This window comes from Pseudophryne corroboree, chromosome 4 (genome assembly GCF_028390025.1).
Source record: "Pseudophryne corroboree isolate aPseCor3 chromosome 4, aPseCor3.hap2, whole genome shotgun sequence".
NCBI classification, from domain to species: Eukaryota; Metazoa; Chordata; class Amphibia; order Anura; family Myobatrachidae; genus Pseudophryne; species Pseudophryne corroboree.
This window is the reverse complement of record NC_086447.1, coordinates 201,723,667-201,748,255: the sequence shown is the minus strand read 5'-3', so window position 1 is coordinate 201,748,255 and position 24,589 is coordinate 201,723,667. Positions and strand designations below refer to the sequence as shown.

The 24,589-nt window shown below is 45.9% G+C and overlaps 1 protein-coding gene across 6 annotated transcripts in view; it reads left to right on the top strand.

Annotated features, from left to right (window-relative positions):
- CROCC2 (ciliary rootlet coiled-coil, rootletin family member 2) overlaps positions 1-24,589 on the top strand; it is a 468,757-nt gene that overhangs the window by 324,510 nt on the left and 119,658 nt on the right. For 5 of the 6 annotated variants that reach the window (XM_063915774.1, XM_063915775.1, XM_063915776.1 and 2 more), the window contains 7 exons: positions 7,953-8,183; positions 9,227-9,420; positions 9,512-9,639; positions 10,818-10,987; positions 12,115-12,294; positions 12,538-12,672; positions 12,837-12,980. In XM_063915774.1, the coding sequence (XP_063771844.1) occupies positions 7,953-8,183; positions 9,227-9,420; positions 9,512-9,639; positions 10,818-10,987; positions 12,115-12,294; positions 12,538-12,672; positions 12,837-12,980 (1,182 nt within the window). The remainder of the gene's footprint in view (positions 1-7,952; positions 8,184-9,226; positions 9,421-9,511; positions 9,640-10,817; positions 10,988-12,114; positions 12,295-12,537; positions 12,673-12,836; positions 12,981-24,589) is intronic. The other variant, XM_063915772.1, reaches the window with a different exon arrangement.

The window sequence follows — 24,589 nt, the reverse complement described above, 5'->3', positions numbered from 1 at the left end:
CTCTTCCCCTTCGACCTGTGTTGACACTGGTGTGTTTGTGTTCTCATTCCCGCTAGGTCTTGAACCTGTTTTGCGAATTTGTTCTCTTTGCATATCCCCCTCCTGTTGCCATAATTTTAAACAATCATTATGTCTAATCCTTTGTTTTCTGGATTTAAGAAGACATATTCTACTGCTTACATTCTGCAGTACCTCTGGTTCAAAGCTGCCCACCCTATCATTGTTAGTCATACATATCCACTCATTGCATAAACCTTCTGTGTGTGAACCATATTTTTCACACATGATTAACCTTGCGGAGCCTTTTGGCCATGATTCTGCCTGAACCCTGTCTAAACGTCTCTTACTTGAGCAACTGGCTCCCATATTTGTGTTTCTCTTCTAATACCTTTTAAAAAATTCCCACAAACACCAAAATACTCAATATAAGTAGACGGAGGTATACCTGAGCGCCTTCCACTCGCTCGCGCCCACGCTGGCCAGTACTACCATACACTGTTGATAGCGAAGGCAATGTACCCAGCTTAGGGCTCCTATCAGACCTTACACCGTAATTTCTTTCGGTGGAAGTTCTGTTTGGAATATTTTCCTGAGAGAGGCAGTGAAAATTTCCTTTCGGTTTCTTTCACTGGAATTGTTTGTAGGGTGAAAAACAGAGAAATTAGATAACTATTTTTCACCCTTTCCAGTGAATCCCACCAGGGAGATTTCCCGAAGTTATCAAAGAAAAACCCCTTTGTCTATACAATCACGTCTGCGTATGCTCTTCCACAGATGATACAATAATATCACGTTGCTCTGTGCAGAACAAACGGACGTTTGATTCAATAGCACAGCCTATAGATACTAGTTATCTATATGCCCTACGATTGTTGTAGACCACTAAGTACCACTTAGTAGACCACCTCAGAGTTGCATGGGATACCACTCAGTCCACTAAGACCACTTTAGTCCACTCTTAATAACACAGGGTTGCGAACCCTACGCCACCAGATCTCTACTAACCCAGTGTGCACACTTAGACTACTTTAGTCCACCTTGTTCACTTAGTTCTTGGGTTCAGTATCCACTCACTCCTGCACTCGCTCACTCAAATGTACTTTATTTTTTTCTGTACAGAAAATTATCATTCAGACAAGCAGCTTTACTCCCAGAGGCAACACAGTAAATAAGGGTTTTATACTAAACTTTGGAAGCTGGGCAATCTTGTGTTATTGTAGCGTGGCTACTGTCTCACCTTTAAACTAAACAAACTATTGTGTAATTTGTACTTAGCAACCGTATTCTTATGCAATTTGCGTTAACACGCGACCGTGCTTACGCCGAGTGTGCAGTTCCGTACCTTGTCCGAGACACGTGTACAAAACCGTACGTCCGCAATAGCACAAATCATACAATTTCTATAAATGTGAGCAGTATTAACTATAATTGCTCACTTAACACGCCACACAGTTTCTTTTCTGTATAAACCTTTATAACTAGGCCAGACTGCGTTTGTGTTTTACACTTACTTCCTTTGTTTATATTACGAATCTAGTAATCTGAATGTTATGGCAACAATGTGGGAGAGTATGCACAGGGTATAGGTGTACGCTTTTGTTGTGTACGCATTTGGCGCCAACAATAAATTCACCGATTTTAAATAACTTTTTACTTGCTTACCTTACGAGTTCTTACCAGCATCTCTACAAACCATACAGAGCAGACACCATCTAATCAGCAATTAAGTAGGGCTTTCAGTATATCCACCGACCAAGAAAAGGATACGTAGGATCCCCCGTCCACCCTTATGCTTATAGATTATGTCTGCTTGTGACCTGTTAAGCAGTAAAAATGTGGAAAATCGGACGATGCCCCCAATTGATAAGTCAATTATCTTTACAGGAATAAAAGCTATACCTTAAACACACCGTCAATACACTTTAAACCTTTAGCCGCTGCGGCCGCTATACTTAGTTCACACTCTACGCACCTTTTATGCTATTTGCGGTCAGAGTACCGTACAGTTTACGGACTTTGCGTACACACGCCGCGCTGATGGTATAAAGTACTCTCAGCACGTACACACCCAGAGATACACTTAAAACCTTCTACAGCAATGCAATGCAATAATAACAATAATAATACACTTTAAACCTTAGCAGGGCAATGAGCACACGACACCAATTGTGATTGACCGCTGGGTTCCGACACCACAGTGGATTATTTCTGAAAGGGGGTTTACAATACAAATTATACACTACAATACAAGCAATATATATAATAGAATAATGGCTACAGCCAATGTACATGCGTGAGAATATTCGCGTGCGCTTCCTGGTCCAGTCCTCCGTAATCAAATAGATAACGTTGTGAGTCTTGTGACTGGCCGCTCTGCAGCAGGCTTTATTTATACAAGTCTTCCAAAAGCAATACAATAGGTACTGTAATCCCTTTGTCCATTGGACACAGGGATGCACCTTTACAGTACAGGAGAGGTCATAGGTTGATTTGAAAAGGTAGGCGATGTCTTTCTCAACTGCTCTTGTGGGTGGTCTCCTCTGGATATCCGCCGCATACATAATATACAGTAAATACAGTTTTTATCTATAATCTGCTTCTGCACATAACTATCCGCAGGAACATGCGATCTTCCGCAGACCAACACCGGAATGTTTCCCTTAAAATACCCTACAGCTGGATACCAAATACCACCTTATAACCTTAGTCTGTCCCCTCTTATCCTGTAAAGGTGAATCCCTTTGTTCTGCAACCATTTAAACAGCTATAACTTTCTGATGTGGTGCAAGGAGACTATGTGTACATTGTGCACTATTTGGATTAAATATGTAATGTGTTCTGATGGCCCTCCATGCGTACACAAACTGCCGTAAATACCCATACCACGCGCCGATGCGCAGGACCGCGGGAGCGACCATACGCAAAGTGCGTACATGTGCACGCACTGCAGAACAAGTGCACGCGCAGTGGGCATGTGTGTGCAGTTTATACGTGCTGTGTGTTCTTCAATATTTTTCGACTTTGACTATATATATATATTTATTATATATATTTATATGTAAAAGATGTTGTCTTTTATATATATATATATATATATATATATATATATAAAAGACATGCCCAAAGAGACGTTAGTCTACTGGGTTCTAGAATCAACGCGATGTCGATTTTTGCTAGACGTGTCCTGTGGAACATGCAATGGACAGGTGATGCCGACTAAAAGAGGCATATGGAGGGTTTACCTTACAAGGCTGAGGAATTGTGTGGAGAAGGGCTCTCGGACCTGGTCTCTACAGCTATCGCTGGTAATTCTGATCTTTTGCCTTATATTCCCTCACAGACTAAAGCACGACATTATCAAATGCAGTCATTTCGGTCGCAGAATAACAAGAAAGTACGAGGAGCGTCCTTTCTTACCAGAGGTAAGGGCTCAGGGCACAGCTAGTTCCCAGGAACGGAAGTCCTCCCCGGCCTCTACTACATCCACCGCATGACGCGGGAGCTCCACTAAGGGAGTCCGTCCCAGGGGGAGCACGTCTTCGACTCTTCAGCCACATCTGAGTTCACTCACAGGTGGATCCCGGGGCAATAAAAATTGTTCTCAGGGTTACAAGCTGGAATTCGAAAGGTGCCTCCTCGCCGGTTTTCCTTATCGGACCTACCGGCTTCTCACCCAGAAAGGGAGATAATATTAAATACAATTCACACATTGTATCTCCAACAGGTGGTGATCAAGGTTCCCCTCCTGCAACAAGGAAGGGGATATTAATCAACCTTGGCTGTATTCCTGAAACCGTACGGTTCGGTCAGACCAATTTTAAAATTAAAAACTCTGAACCTATACTGGAAAAGGTTCAAATTTAAAGTGGAATCGCTCAAAGCGATCATGGCCAGCCTGGGAAGGGGCGATTTGATGGTGTATCTAGACATAAAGGCTGCATACCTTCATGTTCCCATTTATCCACCCCATCAGGCGTACCTGAGATTTGCGGTACAGTATTGTCATTACCAATTTCAGGGTAATTGGCGGAAATGATGGTGCTCCTACGCAAGCAAGGAGTCACAGTTATCCCATACTTGGACGATCTCCTATAAGGGCGAGATCAAAAGAGCAGTTGTTGAACAGCGTGTCACTTTTGCTGAAGGTGTCACAGCAACACGACTGGATTCTCAATATCCCGAAGTCACAGTTGGTTCCTATGACTAGTCTGCCCTTCTTGGGTATGATTCTGGATACGGACCAGAAATGGGTTTACCTTCAGATAGAGAAGGCCCAGGAACTCATGACTCTGGTCAGGAACTTATTGAAACCAAGACAGGTGTCAGTGCAACACTGCACCCGAGGCCGGGGAAAAACATTCCCTTCGGCAGGTTCCATGCGAGGACTTTCAAATGGGACCTACTGGACAAGTGGTCCGGGTCACATCTACAGATTCATCAGTTGATCACCCTCTCCCCCAGGGCCAGGGTATCTCTCCTGTGGTAGCTGCAGGGTGCTCACCTTCTATAGGGCCGCAGGTTCGGCATTCAGGACTGGATCCTGGTGACCACGGACGCGAGCCTCCGAGGTTGGGGAGCAGTCACACAGGGAAGAAATTTCCAAGGACTTTGGTCAAGTCAAGAGACTTGTCTTCACATCAACATCCTGGAACTAAGGGCCATATACAACACCCTACGTCAAGCGGAGATCTTACTTCGCAATCGACCAGTTTTGATCCAGTCAGACAACATCACCGCAGTAGCTCATGTAAACCGCCAAGGCGGCACAAGGAGCAGAGTGGCAATGGCGGAAGCCACCAGAATTCTTCGCTGGGCGGAGAATCATGTAAGCGCTCTGTCAGCAGTGTTCATTCCGGGAGTGGACAACTGGGAAGCAGACTTCCTCAGCAGACACGATCTGCATCCGGGAGAGTGGGGACTTCATTAGGAAGTCTTCGCGCAGATTGCAAGTCGGTGGGGACTACCCCAAATAGACATGATGGCATCCCGTCTCAACAAAAAGCTACAAAGGTATTGCGCCAGGTTGAGAGACCCTCAGGCGGTAGCTGTGGACGCCCTAGCGACACCGTGGGTGTTCCAGTCGGTATATGTGTTTCCTCCTCTTCCTCTCGTACCCAAGGTGTTGAGGATAATAAGAAAAAGAGTAGTGAGAACAATTCTCATTGTTCCAGATTGGCCACGAAAGACCTGGTATCCGGATCTGCAAGAAATGCTCACAGAAGATCCGTGGCCTCTTCCTCTAAGGCAGGACCTGTTACAACAAGGTCCCTTTCTGTTCCAAGACTTACCGCGGCTGCGTTTGACGGCATGGCGGTTGAACGCCGGATCCTAGCAAAAAAAGGTATTCCGGATGAGGTCATTCCTACGCTAATAAAGGCTAGGAAGGACGTGACATCTAAACATTATCACCGAATATGGAGAAAATATGTTTCTTGGTGTGAGGCCAGGAATGCTCCTACGGAAGAATTCCACCTGGGCCATTTTCTTCACTTCCTACAAACTGGAGTGAATTTAGGGCCTAAAATTAGGCTCCATTAAAGTTCAGATTTCGGCCTTATCCATTTTCTTTCAAAAGGAATTGTCCTCATTACCTGAAGTACAGACTTTTGTGAAGGGAGTACTGCATATTCAGCCACCTTTTGTACTTCTGGTGGCGCCTTGGGACCTTAACGTGGTGTTAAGTTTCCTGAAGTCACATTGGTTTGAACCACTTAAGACAGTGGAGTTAAAATATCTCACCTGGAAGGTGGTCATGTTGTTAGCCTTGGCTTCGGCTAGGCGAGTTCGGAATTGGCGGCTTTATCACATAAAAGCCCCTATCTGGTTTTCCATATGGATAGAGCGGAATTGCGGACCCGTCCTCAATTCTGCCTAAGGTGGTCTCATCCTTTCATATGAACCAACCTATTGTCGTGCCTGTGGCTACGCGTGACTTGGAGGATTCCGAGTCCCTTGATGTGGTCAGGGCTTTGAAAATTTACGTGGCCAGAACGGCTAGGATCAGAAAAACAGAAGCACTGTTTGTCCTGTATGCAGCCACCAAGGTTGGCGGCCCTGCTTCAAAGAAGACTATTGCTCGCTGGATCTGTAACACGATTCAGCAGGCGCATTCTACGGCAGGATTGCCGTTACCAAAATCGGTTAAGGCCCATTCCACTAGGAAGGTGGGCTCTTCTTGGGCGGCTGCCCGAGGGGTCTCGGCACTACAGCTGTGCCGAGCTGCTACTTGGTCGGGGTCAAACACCTTTGCAAAGTTCAATAATTTGATACCCTGGCTGAGGAGGACCTCCTGTTTGCTCAGTCGGTGCTGCAGAGTCATCCGCACTCTCCCGCCCGTTTGGGAGCTTTGGTATAATCCCCATGGTCCTTACGGAGTCCCAGCATCCTCTAGGACGTTAGAGAAAATAAGATTTTAAACCTACCGGTAAATCTTTTTCTCGTAGTCCGTAGAGGATGCTGGGCGCCCGTCCCAAGTGCGGACTACTTCTGCAAGACTTGTATATAGTTATTGCTTACATAAGGGTTATGTTATAGTTTCATCGGTCTTGGACTGATGCTATGTTGTTTTTCATACTGTTAACTGGGTATTTAATCACAAGTTATACGGTGTGATTGGTGTGGCTGGTATGAATCTTGCCCTTCGATTACAAAAATCCTTTCCTCGTACTGTCTGTCTCCTCTGGGCACAGTTTCTCTAACTGAGGTCTGGAGGAGGGGCATAGAGGGAGGAGCCAGTGCACACCCAGAGTCAAAGTCTTTCTTAAAGTGCCCATGTCTCCTGCGGAGCCCGTCTATCCCCATGGTCCTTACGGAGTCCCAGCATCCTCTACGGACTACGAGAAAAAGATTTACCGGTAGGTTTAAAATCTTATTTTCCAGATATGCCAATCATATACTGTTTTTGAGGACTTTTCAATATAGATAGTCATGATCAGGGCAGCCATCAGGGGGAAACTGCAGGGATTGAAGTCCCGATCCTTACAGAGAGGGGGGCCCATCCCTGGCTTCTACCACTGATACCTGGAGAGCTACACCAGGCTGCGCAACAACAACGGGCTGCTGCGCAAGGAGGACTTCTTAAAACAAGTTTTTCCTATGCATCAGCTCTCTGGGAATCGTTCCTGTAGGTTCGTAACTCTTCACCTATATGTAACTTCACGATGTGTGACATCACAGATGGGTGGAGCAGTGCAGCAGAATTTTATTTTTATTTTATTTTTAGTTTTTATTTTATTTTATTATTATTTTTTTTGGGGGGGGAGGGTCCCTTCATTTCTGATGGCAGCCCTGGCCATGATCGAAATGAGGCTTGTGACATTCTTTTTGAGCAATATTCTAAAAATGGAAGTCCTGCAATCTTAAACTATGAAAATACTAAATTAGAATGAGTAGTTGCATCACAATTGTTTGAATTACAGAAATCTAGATTCAAAACAAATTATGCAGAAATTTTCAACAACAACTGAGCTCAAAGAATCTTTTCCAAATTTAGCAAAACTAGCTGCTATTGGACTGACCATACCTGTAAGCACAGCTGAATGTGAAAGAGGATTTTCTACTCTAATATGAATTGAAACCTGTCTAGGGAACCGCATGAAGCAGAGCACCCTAAATAACCTGATGCTTATTTCACTAGAGGGAGCAGATCCTGTAGACTTTGATTATGAAAAAGCTGCAGACGACTGGGCCTCTAAAAAGAAGAGGGGTATAAACTATTAATATATGAAAATATCCAAGTTTAAATCAATATGGTCATGATTTAAAGATTTGATTATTGTGAAGGCCCATTTTCTGGGGAGAACACTGTGGGCCAAATGTAATAGAGTGAGAGTTTCAGAAAGTGAGAGATTTAGTAAGGTTTTTCAGGGTTTTTTTAAAGTGGCAATCATTTACACTGCAAAACCAGGTCGATCTTGTCCATGATATTTATTTTCCCACCACCACCTATACAGCTGGAGGCCGACCGCAGTTCCCTGCAGGACGATCTCCGCATTAGTGAGGCTAGCTGTGCAGCATTGAAGGAGCAGCGGGAAGCATTGGAGCAGGAAATATCTAAACTGCAGAGTGATAAAGCCGGACTGGAGTGGAGGTGTCAGGAGACTGAGGAGAAGAAGCAGAGGGTTGAGGAGCAGCTTCATTCTGTGCGCAGGGAGAAAGCAAAATTAAAGGAGCAGCTTTCACAGGTAAAAAGGGAGTGAAGTTATATATCATGCTATTCTCAATTAGTTTTAATTCCTTGGGGTAAATGTACTAAGAATTGTATCTCACACGTGTTTGATTGAGATCAAACATGGGTGGGATCGATTAGACACAGGTGCTTTTTAACAAGTAAAACGCGGGCATTTACAATGTTCCCATGTTTTACTGAATCGTGTTTTCCGATGGTGTATGTAGATGTGTTTGACTGTCGTGTTTGCAGCCAAACTCTCCCATACAGTACATGAAGCCTACACAAATCAGTGAGGTCCGTGCAGGCCTCTCTGTTCAAAAGTGTAAGAAAGGGTTAAACAATAGGGGAAAAAAAAAAGCACGAGGTTCCTTCCCCTCTAAGCATAACCAGCCCCGGGGTCTTTGAACCGGTCCTGGTTCTAAAAAATACAGGGGAAAGATTCAGCACACTGGGCCAGTGGTTCCCAAACAGTGTGCCTAGGCACCATGGGGTGTCTCAGGACACTTGCAGGGGTGCCTTGGATTGGTGATCCAGGACCAATTTAAATTATTTATGATCAATGTAATAGGCAGAACCAGTGCTGGTGGCTGCCAATCATAAATCATGAGGACAAACAGAAGCAATTCCTGTCCCATACCACACAATTGAACCTAAGGATGACATGTAAACACAATTTACTTAATTTAATATTTATTCTAAATCTCTCAATGAAAAACTTTTGGCCTAGGGGTGCTGGGGAAAAAATTCTGATACTCTAGGGCGCCGTGATTCAAAGGAATTTAGGAACCACTGCACTAGGCAATAGATCCCCTATGAGAAGAGCACCAATTCTACACCCAAGCTTCTGTACCAACCCATTTTATTAATGCATCATCTGTTGATGGACAGCTGTGTTTTTGTGTGGTGATCTTCTCATAGGGATCATCATTCCTAGTGTGCCGGTAGCACAATCTCCTGTCTCCTGCATCTTCCATGGTCCTATGCACTCTCCCAAGTGGATGTGGCGAGACACAAGACCATTCCTCAGTCTTCCTCAATGTTTTCACTACTCAACAGGCCATTGCTACAACACAGACACTTCAGGATCAATTGCATGAAAATCACCAGGAACTGGATGTACAATTAGCAGCCTTGCAGCGTGCAGCACAGCGCATTGAGGAGCTGACCAATCAGAATGCAGAGCTTGGTGTGCAAGTTGCAACCATGAAGACTGAGAGACAGGAGCGAGAAGAAGAACTGTCTCAGCTTCAGTACGATGACTTCTACTACTCCTCTGTAGTTTCTGTACAGCTCCTTGTGCTAGTTCACTGTTACTGATTTTGTGATGTCTTTGTATCCCAGGGCACAAAAGGATTCTCTAGAGAGCATCTTGTATGATTCCCAGCGCAGGGCTGCACAGCTGGAAGATCGCAGAGAACAACTGGAAGGCGAGGTCCACTCACTGATGCTTACAAAACAAAGCCTTCAAGGTATCTGACCACTGAAATCACTGGCTGATCTGGGTCTTTAAGACTTTAGTAATAGGTACTCTGTGATCATGGCTTCAGTACTCTGATATATTTATCCAAAGGAAATTATCTGTAAATGATGTAAGATCTGGATCATAAATCATCAAAGATCAATCTTATAGCTCAGACATGTAGAAGTCTCAGCGCGCCAGTAAATAATAGTTTGTACATTTATCAAGACAAAAGGCCACTTACAGGCCATACTCACTTTATTTCTGACTGATACTGCAGCATGCTGAAATGCCTTTGTGTATGCAGAATTCATACAGCGCTGAGAACCTGGCGCAGACTTTCTTGCGAGACCTCTTAACCCCTTAAATCTCCGGGGCTAGCTCCACTGGGGAGACTGGCTATCCTGTCACGACGCAGCCGAGTCATTCCGCAAAACTCCGCCCCCGAGCGGAGTATGATGGAGATGGGGTAGATGATTTCAGTGCTGGCTGGTTAGCAAGATTACGCCCCCTTGGCAATGAGCATTCCCCTTGGCAACGAGCATTACCCTTGGCGATGAGCATTACCCTTGGCAACGAGCATGGATCCCAGAGCATGGACCCCTGGCAACCAGCAGGTAGTTCATTTAAAAACCAACCCTGGGAGGTGTGACATAGTAAAAATGAAGTCACCACTGAAGGGGTTAAACTGAGGCATGGTAAGGAGTCATTTCTGATGTGACCTCATAGGGTTTGTTTTTTTCAGGAAATTCACTGTAATTGAAGACTGTTGTAAGCTACGTAAATGTTATTTATGTGAAAACATAACTAGTTCACCAAGTATTCAATATACTGTAACATGAATAACATGAGGTTCATTTCAGAAATGTACTAATGTGTATGGTGGTGTATTTCTCTGCATGACCTGGTGTATGTCAGCTTACCTATGGTGTAAACTAATTGCATTTTCACAAGTTGTTTTCATATGTCATTGATAAATCATAGAAAAATAGCTGGTAACATTCTGTCTGCTAATCTTCAGTAATTCTGACCTGTAATATACTCTGCACCTCATATATGTGGACAGTTTTATCTTGTCAGCTTTCCCTTAGTGTTACAGACAAGAGAAGCAAATCAATTGATTTGTATACTGTACGTGCTTTTATCCTTATAGTATTATGTATGATATCTTTTCACCTATCATGATAGCAGAGGCTCAGCACCAGGCCCTGGTATCTGAGGAAGCCATGGCTGAGCTGCGGCAGCAGAAGGTCAAGCTGGAGATGCAACTGACACAGACAGAGCAGACAGCACAGCTATCTCTTAGTAACCAGGTCCAGCAGCACCAAGACACTGTAGAGCGGCTCAGGAAAGAGAAGGTTTGTATTCTGTTTACCTGTGGGTTTTCTACATATTAATCATGAATCTCTGCAATACAGCTCCCATAAGGGCTGTGGTGATGGCTGTGTACTCCTAAAGGAGTTTCCATTACACACCATAAGCAACTGTCATTTGTCTGCCCTCTTCCTAACTTACGGAAACTTGTGAATTCATGTTACTATGGATAGTGAGCCTGGATTGCACAACCTAGCTACTTATAATGGGATACATAGGCGTCGGAATGGGGGGGGGGGGGGACAGCATGCCCTCCCCAAACATGACAGAGGCGCAGGCGTGGGTTGGGGGAGCGCTTATCCCCCAGATCACCGCGGAAACTGTGACTTCAAAACTCCGGCGCCGCAGCATGCTGCCCCAGTGTCCTGTCCAGCCGGCTCTTCACAGAGGCATTACTGGGAGGAGGCGCGGATGTCCCAGCAGGCTCAGCATGGCCACGCCTCCTCCCAGTAATGCATCTGAGAGCCGGCTAGGACAGGAGGACACGGGGCAGCATGCTGCGGTGCCGGCGTTTTGAATTAGATTCTCCGCAGTGATCTGGGGGATAAGTTCTCCCCCCCCCCCCCATGTGTGGGGCGGGGTGAGGTGGGAGTGGATAAGCGCGTGGGGGGAGCGCCAAAATGTATTTTTATATATGCCCCCCCCAACAACAACACGTTCTGGCGCCCCTGATGGGATGTGCTGCCTAGCTCAGAGTTAGTACTACAAGAGTGGTGCACCATACAACCATTAATTATTATTAATTAATACATTTGATAATTATACATCATATCTGAGGTTTTATGGCATAACATTGGCTAATATTATGAGCTTGCCCACCAAGCATCAAGATAACCACACCGGGCAGGTCCCTAATATTATAGGGGTTCGCCTCTGGGGCGCAGGGCACCCCCAAACCACCAGAGGTCACAACACAAATAAAAGATAGCAGAATTAATTTTACACCAGACTGTTGCAAAGTTGTACCATCAACCCTTTCATATCTGCAGTAGCAGTATCCTCAGCTCAAGGTTAGCACCATATCCATATGATTCCTCCCTAACCACTACCACAGACTAACACACAGTCTTCCCCAATCATATTACCAATACTGTGAGGTTCAATGTTTCAGGAGTCCCTGTGTCAGGCCATGATCGCGGAGAAGCAGGAGGCAGTACAGCGCATGGAGAATGAGAAAGGCGAGCTTCTCTCTGAATATGAGAACATAAAGCAGATGCTGAGTGCGGAGATTGTGCGGTTACAGGAGGAGAAGGAAGAGAGCCTGTTGGCGTTGGAGAGCGAGAAGCAAAAGGTAAGAAGGTGGCATCACCTTAGTTAATGTATACACCTTTATAATAATACCACCACTGCCTGTGGGGAATTATGAGAGGGGTTATGCTTGCTGCATTGGAAGAGCTAGCTGATTTCAGATGGATACAGAACTGTATGACCTATCGTAATTCTGGGAGTTACTTGTTACATATTTGGAAATCACGCTCTGCCTGTCATCATCTGGCATTTATGTGTCTATGAGGCTTAAAATCTTCTTGTTCAGGCACTTTTCCAGAAGGAAACTGAGAAAAATTCTCTGAGTGAGCGGCTCATTCAGACCCAGAGGGAGGTTTCTGACACCAAGCTGGAGGCTGAAAGGTTTAGACGGGAAGCTCAGATTAAGCAAGACCAGGACAAGGTCAGTGTTTACTGTACACATATAGATTCGTTCCATAGAGCTTGTGGTTGCTCAAGTAATGTGTCTGGGGTGTATTTGTGAGTACAGCAGCTATGGCTATTGTATTATAGGAACTACTGTGAGAAAGCTGTAGTACTTAATACATTCCTTTTTAAACCGCGCAGTCACAGATAGATGGAGTCTCCTCAGACCTGAAGGCTCTGCAGACCGAATTTGAGGATGCTATCTCAGCTCACTCCAAAGAGAACAAGAGTCTCTGTGAGCGTGTCAAACAACTGAGTCAAGACAGGGAGAGCCTGACCAAAGAGGTGAGCTGTGTTATTTATTGATGCAGGGAAGCCATGACACGGATGGAAAAGGGGTATTTATTATTAGAATTATTATTGATATTTTAAACTTACTTGAATCATACTTTTCCGACTTATATAAGTCTAGTGACCCTGATCGAAGACGCATTATTAACTTCTTAGAAAATGTGGGGTTTCCCTAATTAACAACGGAACAGAAAGAAAGCCTTAATAGCTCAATCACAGGACAGGAAATTCTCACAGCCATAGAATCTCTCAAATTAAAGCACCGGGCCCAGACGAGTAAAATGCTAAATTTCTCTAACGTCCTAGTGGATGCTGGGGACTCCGTAAGGACCATGGGGAATAGACGGGCTCCGCAGGAGACAGGGCACTTTAAGAAAGAATTAGGAATACTGGTGTGCACTGGCTCCTCCCTCTATGTCCCTCCTCCAGACCTCAGTTTGAATCTGTGCCCGGACGAGCTTTGTGCACCTTAGTGAGCTCTCCTGAGCTTGCTAAATAGAAAGTATTTTGTTAGGATTTTTTATTTTCAGAGAGATCTGCTGGCAACAGACTCTCTGCTACGTGGGACTGAGGGGAGAGAAGCAGCCCTACTCACTGTGGATAGGTCATGCTTCTTAGGCTACTGGACACCATTAGCTCCAGAGGGATCGAACACAGGAATGCACCCTTGGTCGTCCGATCCCAGAGCCGCGCCGCCGCCCCCCTCGCAGAACCAGAAGCCAGAAGCCGGCGTGAGAAGCAAGAAGACTTCAAAAGCGGCGGCAGAAGACTCCAGTCTTCATATGAGGTAGCGCACAGCACTGCAGCTGTGCGCCATTGCTCCCACATTAAACCCACACACTCCGGTCACTGTAGTGTGCAGGGTGCAGGGGGGGGGGGGGGCGCCCTGGGCAGCAATTAAAAACTTCTTGGCAAAGTGGGCATATATACAGTTGGGCACTGTATATATGCATGAGCCCCCGCCATTATTTTACACAAAATCGCGGGACAGAAGCCCGCCGCTGAGGGGGCGGGGCTTCTTCCTCAGCACTCACCAGCGCCATTTTCTCTCCACAGCTCCACTGAGAGGAAGCTCCCCAGGCTCTCCCCTGCAGATTCACGGTAGAAAGAGGGTAAAAAGAGAGGGGGGGGCACATAAATTTAGCGCAAAATCAGTATATACAGCAGCTACTGGGTAAACACTAAGTTACTGTGTAATTCCTGGGTCATATAGCGCTGGGGTGTGTGCTGGCATACTCTCTCTCTGTCTCTCCAAAAGGCCTTGTGGGGGTTCTGTCCTCAAATAGAGCATCCCCTGTGTGTGTGGTGTGTCGGTACGCTTGTGTCGGCATGTTTGACGAGGAAGGCTATGTGGAAGCAGAGCAGGTACAAATGAATGTGGGATCGCCGCCGACGCCCGATTGGATGGATATGTGGAAGGTTTTAAATGATAATGTTAATTCCTTGCATAAAAGGTTGGATAAAGCTGAAGCCTTGGGACAGTCAGGGTCTCAACCCATGCCTGATCCTACAGCGCAGAGGCCGTCAGGGTCTCAGAAGCGCCCACTATCCCAAATTGTTGACACAGATATCGACACGGATTCTGACTCCAGTGTCGATGTCGATGATGCAAAGTTACAGCCTAAAATGGCTAAAGCCATCCGCTACATGATTATAGCAATGAAGGATGTATTGCACATCTCAGAGGAAAACCCAGTCCCTGACAAGAGGGTTTATATGTTTGGGGAAAAAAGGCAAGAGGTGACCTTTCCCCCTTCACACGAGTTAAATGAGTTATGTGAAAAAGCTTGGGATTCTCCTGATAGGAAAATGCAGATTTCCAAACGGTTGCTTATGGCGTATCCTTTCCCGCCAACGGACAGGTTACGCAGGGAATCCTCCCCTAGGGTAGACAGTAGCCCTGCCGTCACAGGATACGGCCACCCTAAAAGATCCTGCGGATAGAAAGCAGGAAGGTATCCTGAAGTCCGTTTATACACATTCAGGTACCCTACTAAGGCCGGCAATTGCGTCGGCCTGGATGTGTAGTGCTGTAGCAGCATGGACAGATACTTTATCTGAGTAACTTGATACCTTGGACAAGGATACTATATTACTGACCCTGGGGCATATAAAAGACGCTGTCCTATATATGAGAGATGCCCAGAGAGACATTTGCCTACTGGGCTCTAGAATAAATGCAATGTCGATTTCTGCCAGAAGGGTCCTGTGGACTCGGCAATGGACAGGTGATGCCGACTCAAAAAAGCACATGGAGGTTTTACCTTATAAGGGTGAGGAATTGTTTGGGGACAGTCTCTCGGACCTAGTTTCCACAGCTACGGCTGGGAAGTCAAATTTTTTGCCATATATTCCCTCGCAACCTAAGAAAGCACCGTATTACCAAATGCAGTCCTTTCGATCACAAAGAGGCAAGAAAGTCCGAGGTGCGTCCTTTTCTTGCCAGAGGCAGGGGTAGAGGAAAGAAGCTGCACAATACAGCTAGTTCCCAGGAACAGAAGTCCTCCCCGGCTTCCACTAAATCCACCGCATGACGCTGGGGCTCCCCAGATGGAGCCAGGAGCGGTGGGGGCGCGTCTCCGAAATTTCAGCCACCAGTGGGTTCGCTCACGGGTGGATCCCTGGGCTATACAGATTGTATCTCAGGGATACAAGCTGGAATTCGAAGTGATGCCACCTCACCGTTACCTCAAATCGGCCCTGCCAGCTTCCCCCATAGAAAGGGAAATAGTGTTAGCGGCAATTCACAAATTATATCTCCAGCAGGTGGTGGTAAAGGTTCCCCTCCTTCAACAGGGAAGGGGTTACTATTCCACAATGTTTGTGGTACCGAAACCGGACGGTTCGGTCAGACCCATATTGAATTTAAAATCCCTGAACATTTACCTGAAAAGGTTCAAGTTCAAGATGGAATAGCTCAGAGCGGTCATTGCAAGCCTGGAAGAGGGGGATTTTATGGTGTCTCTGGACATAAAGGATGCTTACCTGCATGTCCCCATTTATCCACCTCATCAGGAGTACCTCAGATTTGTGGTACAGGACTGTCATTACCAATTCCAGATGTTGCCGTTTGGTCTGTCCACGGCAACGAGAATATTTACCAAGGTAATGGCAGAAATGATGGTGCTTCTGCGAAAGCAAGGAGTCACAATTATCCCATACTTGGACGATCTCCTCATAAAGGCGAGGTCCAGAGAGCAGTTGCTGATCAGCGTAGCACACTCTCGGGAAGTGTTGCAACAGCACGGCTGGATTCTGAATATTCCAAAGTCGCAGCTTATTCCTACGACGCGTCTGCCCTTCCTGGGCATGATTCTGGACACAGACCAGAAGAAGGTGTTTTTCCCGGCGGAGAAGGCTCAGGAGCTCGTGACTCTGGTCAGAGACCTCTTAAAACCAAAACAGGTGTCAGTGCATCAATGCACGCGAGTCCTGGGAAAGATGGTGGCGTCATACGAAGCCATTCCCTTCGGCAGGTTCCATGCGAGGACCTTTCAGTGGGATCTGTTGGACAAGTGGTCCGGATCGCATCTTCAGATGCAGCGGCTGATCACCCTATCCCCCAGGGCCAGGGTGTCTCTTCTGTGGTGGCTGCAGAGTGCTCACCTTCTCGAGGGCCGCAGGTTCGGCATACAGGACTGGGTCCTGGTGACCACAGATGCAAGCCTCCGAGGGTGGGGGGCAGTCACTCAGGGAAGAAATTTCCAGGGTCTGTGGTCAAGTCAGGAGACTTGTCTGCACATCAATATCCTGGAACTAAGGGCCATATACAACGCCCTAAGTCAAGCGGAGCCTCTGCTTCGCAACCAACCGGTGCTGATTCAGTCAGACAACATCACCGCAGTGGCTCATGTAAACCGCCAAGGCGGCACAAGGAGCAGGGTGGCGATAGCGGAAGCCACCAGAATTCTTCACTGGGCGGAGAATCACGTAAAAGCACTGTCAGCAGGGTTCATTCCGGAAGTGGACAACTGGGAAGCAGACTTCCTCAGCAGGCACGACCTCCGCCCGGGAGAGTGGGGACTTCATCAAGAAGTCTTCACACAGATTACAAGTCGTTGGGAACTGCCACAGGTGGACATGATGGCATCCCGCCTCAAGAAAAAGCAACAAATGTATTGCGCCAGGTCAAGAGACCCTCAGGCGATAGCTGTGGACGTACTAGTGACACCGTGGGTGTTCCAGTCGGTTTATGTGTTTCCTCCTCTTCCTCTCATACCCAAGGTGCTGAGAATCGTAAGAAAAAGAGGAGTGAGAACAATACTCATTGTTCCGGATGGCCAAGAAGGACTTGGTATCCGGAACTACAAGAAATGCTCACAGAGGACCCATGGCCTCTGCCTCTCAGACAGGATCTGTTGTAACAGGGGCCCTGTCTGTTCCAAGACTTACCGCGGCTGCGTTTGACGGCATGGCGGTTGAACGCCGGATCCTAGCGGAAAAAGGTATTCCGGATGTGGTTATTCCTACGCTAATAAAGGCTAGGAAGGACGTGACATCTAAACCTTATCACCGTATATGGCGAAAATATGTTGCTTGGTGTGAGGCCAGGAATGCCCCTACAGAGGAATTCCAGCTGGGCCGTTTCCTTCACTTCCTACAGTCGGGAGTGACTATGGGCTTAAAATTGGGGTCCATTAAGGTCCAGATTTCGGCCCTATCCATTTTCTTTCAAAAGGAACTGGCTTGTCTTCCTAAAGTTCAGACGTTTGTAAAGGGAGTGCTGCATATTCAGCCCCCTTTTGTGCCATCAGTGGCACCTTGGGATCTTAACGTGGTGTTGGGTTTCCTGAAATCTCACTGGTTTGAGCCACTTAAAACCGTGGAGTTAAAATATCTCACGTGGAAGGTGGTCATGCTATTGGCCTTAGCTTCGGCTAGGCGTGTGTCAGAATTGGCGGCTTTGTCACATAAAAGCCCCTATCTGGTTTTCCATATGGACAGGGCAGAATTACGGACTCGTCCGCAATTTTTGCCAAAAGTGGTGTCATCTTTTCATTTGAACCAACCTATTGTGGTGCCTGCGGCTACTCGTGACTTGGAGGATTCCAAGTTACTAGATGTAGTCAGGGCTTTGAAGGTTTATGTAGCCAGAACGGCTGGAGTCAGGAAAACTGAGTCGCTGTTTATCCTGTATGCATCCAACAAGCTGGGTGCTCCTGCTTCAAAGAAAACTATTGCTCGCTGGATCTGTAACACGATTCAGCAGGCTCATTCTGCGGCTGGCTTGCCGCTTCCAAAATCAGTAAAAGCCCACTCCACAAGGAAGGTGGGCTCTTCTTGGGCGGCTGCCCGAGGGGTCTCGGCATTTCAGCTTTGCCGAGCAGCTACTTGGTCGGGTTCAAACACTTTTGCAAAGTTCTACAAGTTTGATACGACCGGCCTCAGTATCCTCCATCCCGCTGACCACCGGCGGACGGTGCACGTCCAGGTAGTCTGGGAGGAATCTTCACAGTGCAGCCGGATATCTGTGACGGCGTCTCATTCAGCAGCCTCACGCCTGCCGTCCGTACTTGTCTGCACGGCACATACCGGGTGATCATCAGCAGGTCAATTGAGCATAACCCAGCGGATGGTCGACACATCTAGACACGCCACGTACCCTCCAGCTCCACAACCTATTGGGCAAATTCTGGACTTACCCGGGGACGCTCGGGTTCACCAGCCCATATGGACAGGTAATTTCCTTTATACATCATCAATTTATGCCGCTAATCTTCATTGAAGCTCACCCCTTAAAACGTACAACAACTGTGTCCTATTCAGGAATCACATTCAGCAGCTGTGGCAACAGTGTTTCCAAAGGACTAACACATTGTTACATTTTGAACTTTCAATTATCCAGTTCAGTGAAATTTTAACGTTACACACAACAATAGTAATAGCCTAGATAATTCATGTGTTTTTAAACTTATGTATGTGGCAAATCAGAAAGTTACGAGTTACAATACCTATGAATTGTCTTTATTAAATTATGAATTGTCTTTATTAAATGGTATTTTTATTAGATTATTGTGAATAATAAATACATATACTTTTTATAAATTCATCTGATTCTTTGGTTGTTACTGAAACCTGTGAAAATATGGTGTGTGGATTTCATGAGAGCCTCTATTATTTTCTGTAGCAAGTTTGATACCCTGGCTGAGGAGGACCTTGTGTTTGCTCATTCGGTGCTGCAGAGTCATCCGCACTCTCCCGCCCGTTTGGGAGCTTTGGTATAATCCCCATGGTCCTTACGGAGTCCCCAGCATCCACTAGGACGTTAGAGAAAATAAGATTTTACTTACCGGTAAATCTATTTCTCGTAGTCCGTAGTGGATGCTGGGCGCCCGTCCCAAGTGCGGACTTCTTCTGCAATACTTGTATATAGTTATTGCTTAAATAAGGGTTATGTTATGGTTGCATCAGGTTTGTCTGGTGCTCTGTTGTTGTTCATACTGTTAACTGGGTAAGTTTATCACGAGTTATACGGTGTGATTGGTGTGGCTGGTATGAGTCTTACCCAGGATTCCAAAATCCTTTCCTTGTACTGTCAGCTCTTCCGGGCACAGGTTCCTTAACTGAGGTCTGGAGGAGGGACATAGAGGGAGGAGCCAGTGCACACCAGTATTCCTAATTCTTTCTTAAAGTGCCCTGTCTCCTGCGGAGCCCGTCTATTCCCCATGGTCCTTACGGAGTCCCCAGCATCCACTACGGACTACGAGAAATAGATTTACCGATAAGTAAAATCTTATTTACTATAACATTTTAAAAACTGATATCCCAACACTTATCGCTTTATTCCAACAAATATTTGATAACAAGATCACTTATCCATCGTTCAATTAAGCTATAATGCTTCTATTACCTAAATCAGGCAAGGATACATCCCTAAAGGAATCTTACAGACCAATTGCACTATTGAATCAGGACTACAAATTCCTAGCCAGAATATTATCTACTAGACTACAAGACATGATGTTGGCCCTCTTAACTCCGCACCAGCTGGGCTTCACATTGGGTCGTTATTCTGTCCTGGGGATCCGCTCAGCTATAGCAGTATTGACCTCTTCCTCAGCAAGTACTACTTCGTTAACTGTAATATTAAGTTTAGATGCTGAGAAGGCCTTTGACAAAATCTTATGGGAATCAAAGTCCTGGATTTCAGAGATTTTGGAAATACCTTCGTAGAAATGATTAAGTATTTCTATTTTGAACCCAGCACCAGATTATTGATCAATGGTCTACTCGACAAGTCCTTGCTGATGCACTGAGGGACAAGGCAGGGTTGTCCATTGTCACCTCTGCTGTTTTAACCTAGCATTGGACCCTTTATTATGATATTGACAACAATGGACAACCCTACAGGGGGCACAGATCGTAAATCAGGAATTAAAACGACAAGCCTTTGCTGACGATTTATTACTTTTTGTCTCTAACCCTGAAGTTAGCTTGGAAGCATTGTTTGAAAAACGTAATTATTTTGGCTCACTTTCAGAATTTAAAATCAATTTCTCTAAGTCGACAGCAATGACTTTAGGTAAACGTCCCTATAGACCAACTTCCTCTCTCGGAGACTTACAATGGGCTTCCTCCCAGATACAATACTTAACTAAAAATGTGCATAACTTATATTACGCAAATATAACCCCACTCATCGCAATGCTTGGTGCGGAGTTGGAAGGGTGGCAACACCTTCAGCTATCATATTTAGGAAGGGCCAATTTAATCAAACTTATTACTTTCCCAAAATTATTATATCCACTACCAGTTCTCCCAATCATACTCACTCTATTAGATGAAAAGAAATTTGCGGAAATATTCAGAAACTTCATTTGGTACAAAAAAACAAAAGGATGAGTCTAAAAATATTACAAAAAAACAGAGAGGAGGGGGGAATAAATTTCCTCAACGTTAAGCTATGCAATCAAGCAGCTACCTGTAGATACATCAAGGATTGGCTTCACAAAACAGACCAATATGCCAATCATACTCTTGAAAAGCAATTTCTTTCTAACCTACAGTAGATTTGACTTGTTTCTTAAGGTGGGTACACACTGGCCGATATATCGCCGCTCCCCAGCAGCACAGCCGACGGCCAATATATCTACCGATGCAGCGTACACATGCTGCGGCAGCCGGCAGTGACTGACAGCTGAACTGGGTGGGCGTGTGTACACGCCCGCCCAGTTCATGACGTCAGTGCCCGATGGATCAGCAAGTGTGTATGCTCAACACATTGCCCGATCCGTCCATAGATATATCTGCCGATCAATTGATCGGCAGATATATCTACCAGTGAGTATCCACCTTTACACTTACCCAAACATGACATTCCTACGCATTTATTAGAAAATCCTTTATTAATGTTGTTGTGGTAAACATGGCACACAATACGCAATAAAGCCAAACTTCACTCCCTTTATTGTTTTCATCTTCCTTTTATAGGCAATAACAATTTTCAACATGGTGAGGCAACTCAACCATTTAGATCATGGCATGAACAAGGGATACGCTCAGTCAGATACCTCGCAAACATGGACACAAAAAAGCCTCTGCCCTATGTACAGGCAAAATCTCATTATGACTTCCTACCTATGTGTAATTTGGCCTTTCTCCAGGCACAACATTACACTAAGGTTTAAGGAGGATTGGCGTAATCCACTGGATGATGCCTTACTAAATGTGAGTTACTCCAAGAAAGCCATAACTTATTTTTACAAAATATTAAGATTACCCTATCACACGGGCCGTTTTCAAATGGGTATCACCAAATGGCAATCAAATTGAGTCAGAGTCACTGAATGAGAGAAGGGGACAAGGGAGCGGCGCATGGGATGTGCCCTGCCCGTAGCAGCCTATATAATAAATTCTTAGGGATGAACAGTTGGATGGTGAACTGAAAAAGAACATACAGTATAATGGAGGGGTCAAGGAGAACAGTTGCGGGGGCTTGCACAAAATCATTGGGCAGCATGACCTTCCACTTGCAGTCCCTCATATTCCTACATTAGACCCAGGGATACTTGTATTAACATGAGGTAGTAAATCCGGCTTCCATGGCTGCCCGCAACTACAGCCCCTCAGAATCAGCCTCATAGTCTGTGTGATTACCAAAGGCGGGTGTAACGCTGTCGGGAGAACGGCATGTGACGCCTTATATGGCTGCATGATGCCCACTGCTAACAAATGGCACAGAATGAGCTAACTTTTAGAAGTCATATGTGAGCAGTGTAATACAGATGTATCCACATACACTGATCCTCACATTGTGATAATTTGCCTTATTTTAGTGACTTAGCAAGACAGGTCCGATATTAAGTGACCCGCGCCATGTATTTGTATGCCATATATGCGACATTATATCAATTCCTATATCAATCGTAAATATCTAGTATACTGTAAGTAACTAAGATGCTACATAGAGGCAAAAGTACACAATCTAGGGCAAACAGACAAAAGACAGGTCCAATATGACCCACGCCATGCATCATTATGCTTAATCTGCAACTTTACACCAAATGCTAACCCTAAGTACTTTGGGCCTGATTCAGCAGGAGACAGATTTGGAAACCCACACACAAGCAGCTTTGCAAATCTGTCCACTGAAAATGCAAATGCAGAAGGAGGTGTCAGACACCTCCTTGCTGCTCTTGTAATACCAGCACTGCAACTGAGGTCGCAGCCTGGGATCAGTATCGTGATCGATGGTATCGATGTTTCTTGCAGATGGCTAGCTGACTAAGCCTCAGCTTACTCCGGCTGGCCGTTGCAGGGTGCCTTGCAAAGCCAGGAAGTGTGCGTTTAGAGACGCAGACCCTGGCCTTGCCAATCCCCGAAAGCGTTTCCAGAAATGCCGGCTGTCCCCGCCCTCGCACGCTTCTGACTGTCAATCAGGCAGAGGCAGAAGGGGGACTGCATGCAATCACTCAGGATCCGTACTGCACATGTGCAGAAAGAGTCCTGTACCTCTGTAGATTCCCGATAATCAGGAATCTGCGTGGCCTTTTGAAACAGTGTCTGCTGCTGAACTAGGCCCTTAGTACCCTATAAGCAGAGTATGATGCTAAAATGGAGGAAAAAGTATGCAGTCTGTGTAACAAGGCAAAATACATGTCCCACACTAGTGACCCGCACCATGCATTGTTATACTTTATTTGCAACATTGCACCAATTCCTTTGCGATAAAGAAATTAAACCTAAATATACCTTGGCCTAATTCATGTTTGTACGGAAATACATTTGTTGCGATTTTTTTATGCTATGGAATTGCTAATTATCGCAAGTGAAGCTGCCACCCAGAAAAGAAGATGGCCGCCCACAGGAGTCATTGCACAGTAATTCGCAACTACGTACACATATGCAATAATGAGGAACATGGACTGCTAGGGCTGCCCTATGGCTACGCAGACTGGACACAGCACGTAGTGACGCCGGAGCCCGCAGCTGGTTTGCTGTGCTAGCCACAGGTTATATTCCCACTCTGTGGGTGTCGTGGACACCCACGAGTGGAAATAGTCCCTGTTGGTTGGCTTGCCGACCATTGGAATAGTGAGGGGGCAGAATGTAGGTTGAGGTATTGTGAACACCGGTCACATAACTACATCCCAAACAGAGGAAAAAGCAGAAGAATTGTGGTAGAAGTGCACAGCACGAAATCACTACCCATGGGTCACACCAGGTGTCCCATGCCATACAGCGCATAAAGGATAGGTGTATGAGGACACCAGTGCCGTCACTAGACATTTTAGCGCTGCACAGTAGCACCACTACACCAGGTAGAGCCCCATTTACACATTACGGCAGACAGCGTCCCCTTATTACACATTACAGCACCCCTTATTACACATTATGGCACCCCTTTTTACACATTGCGGCAGACAGCCTTATTACACATTACGGCAGGCAGCGTCCCCTTATTACACATTACGGCAAACAGTGTCTCCTTATTACACATTACGGCAGGCAGCGTCCCCTTATTACACATTACAGCAGACAGCGTCCCCTTATTACACATTACGGCAGGCAGCCTTATTACACATTACGGCAGGCAGCGTCCCCTTATTACACATTACGGCAAACAGTGTCCCCTTATTACACATTATGGCAGGCAGCGTCCCCCTTTTTACACATTACAGCAGACAGTGTCCCCTTATTACACATTACAGCAGACAGCGACAATGCCGCTGACTTTAGGGAAGGCGGGCAGTTGCGCCCTCAGGGCGACTGCGCTGTGTGCTAGGCACACCTAGCACACACGTAGTTACGGCCCTCGAGGACACCTCTGTAATATAAATTAAAGTTTGGAATTATAATGTTTATGTAGCTGTACAAATAGCACAAAAGTGCTAAAATGCATAGCAACCATACAAGTCTAGTATGGGGAAGAGGGGCAGATATTTAGCTTAGATGTACAATTTTCTCAGTGTAATGCAAACTAAGATGCATCTTAAATGGTTCCTTACTTGCATCTGTACACCCTTACTGTGCTTTAATGCCCCAAGTGCAAGGTGCCACAAGCACAATGGGGGTCATTCTGACCCGTTCGCACGCATCAGTTCTTCGCCGCGGGGCGAACGGGTCAGAACTGCGCATGCATGGCGGCCGCAATGCGCACGCGC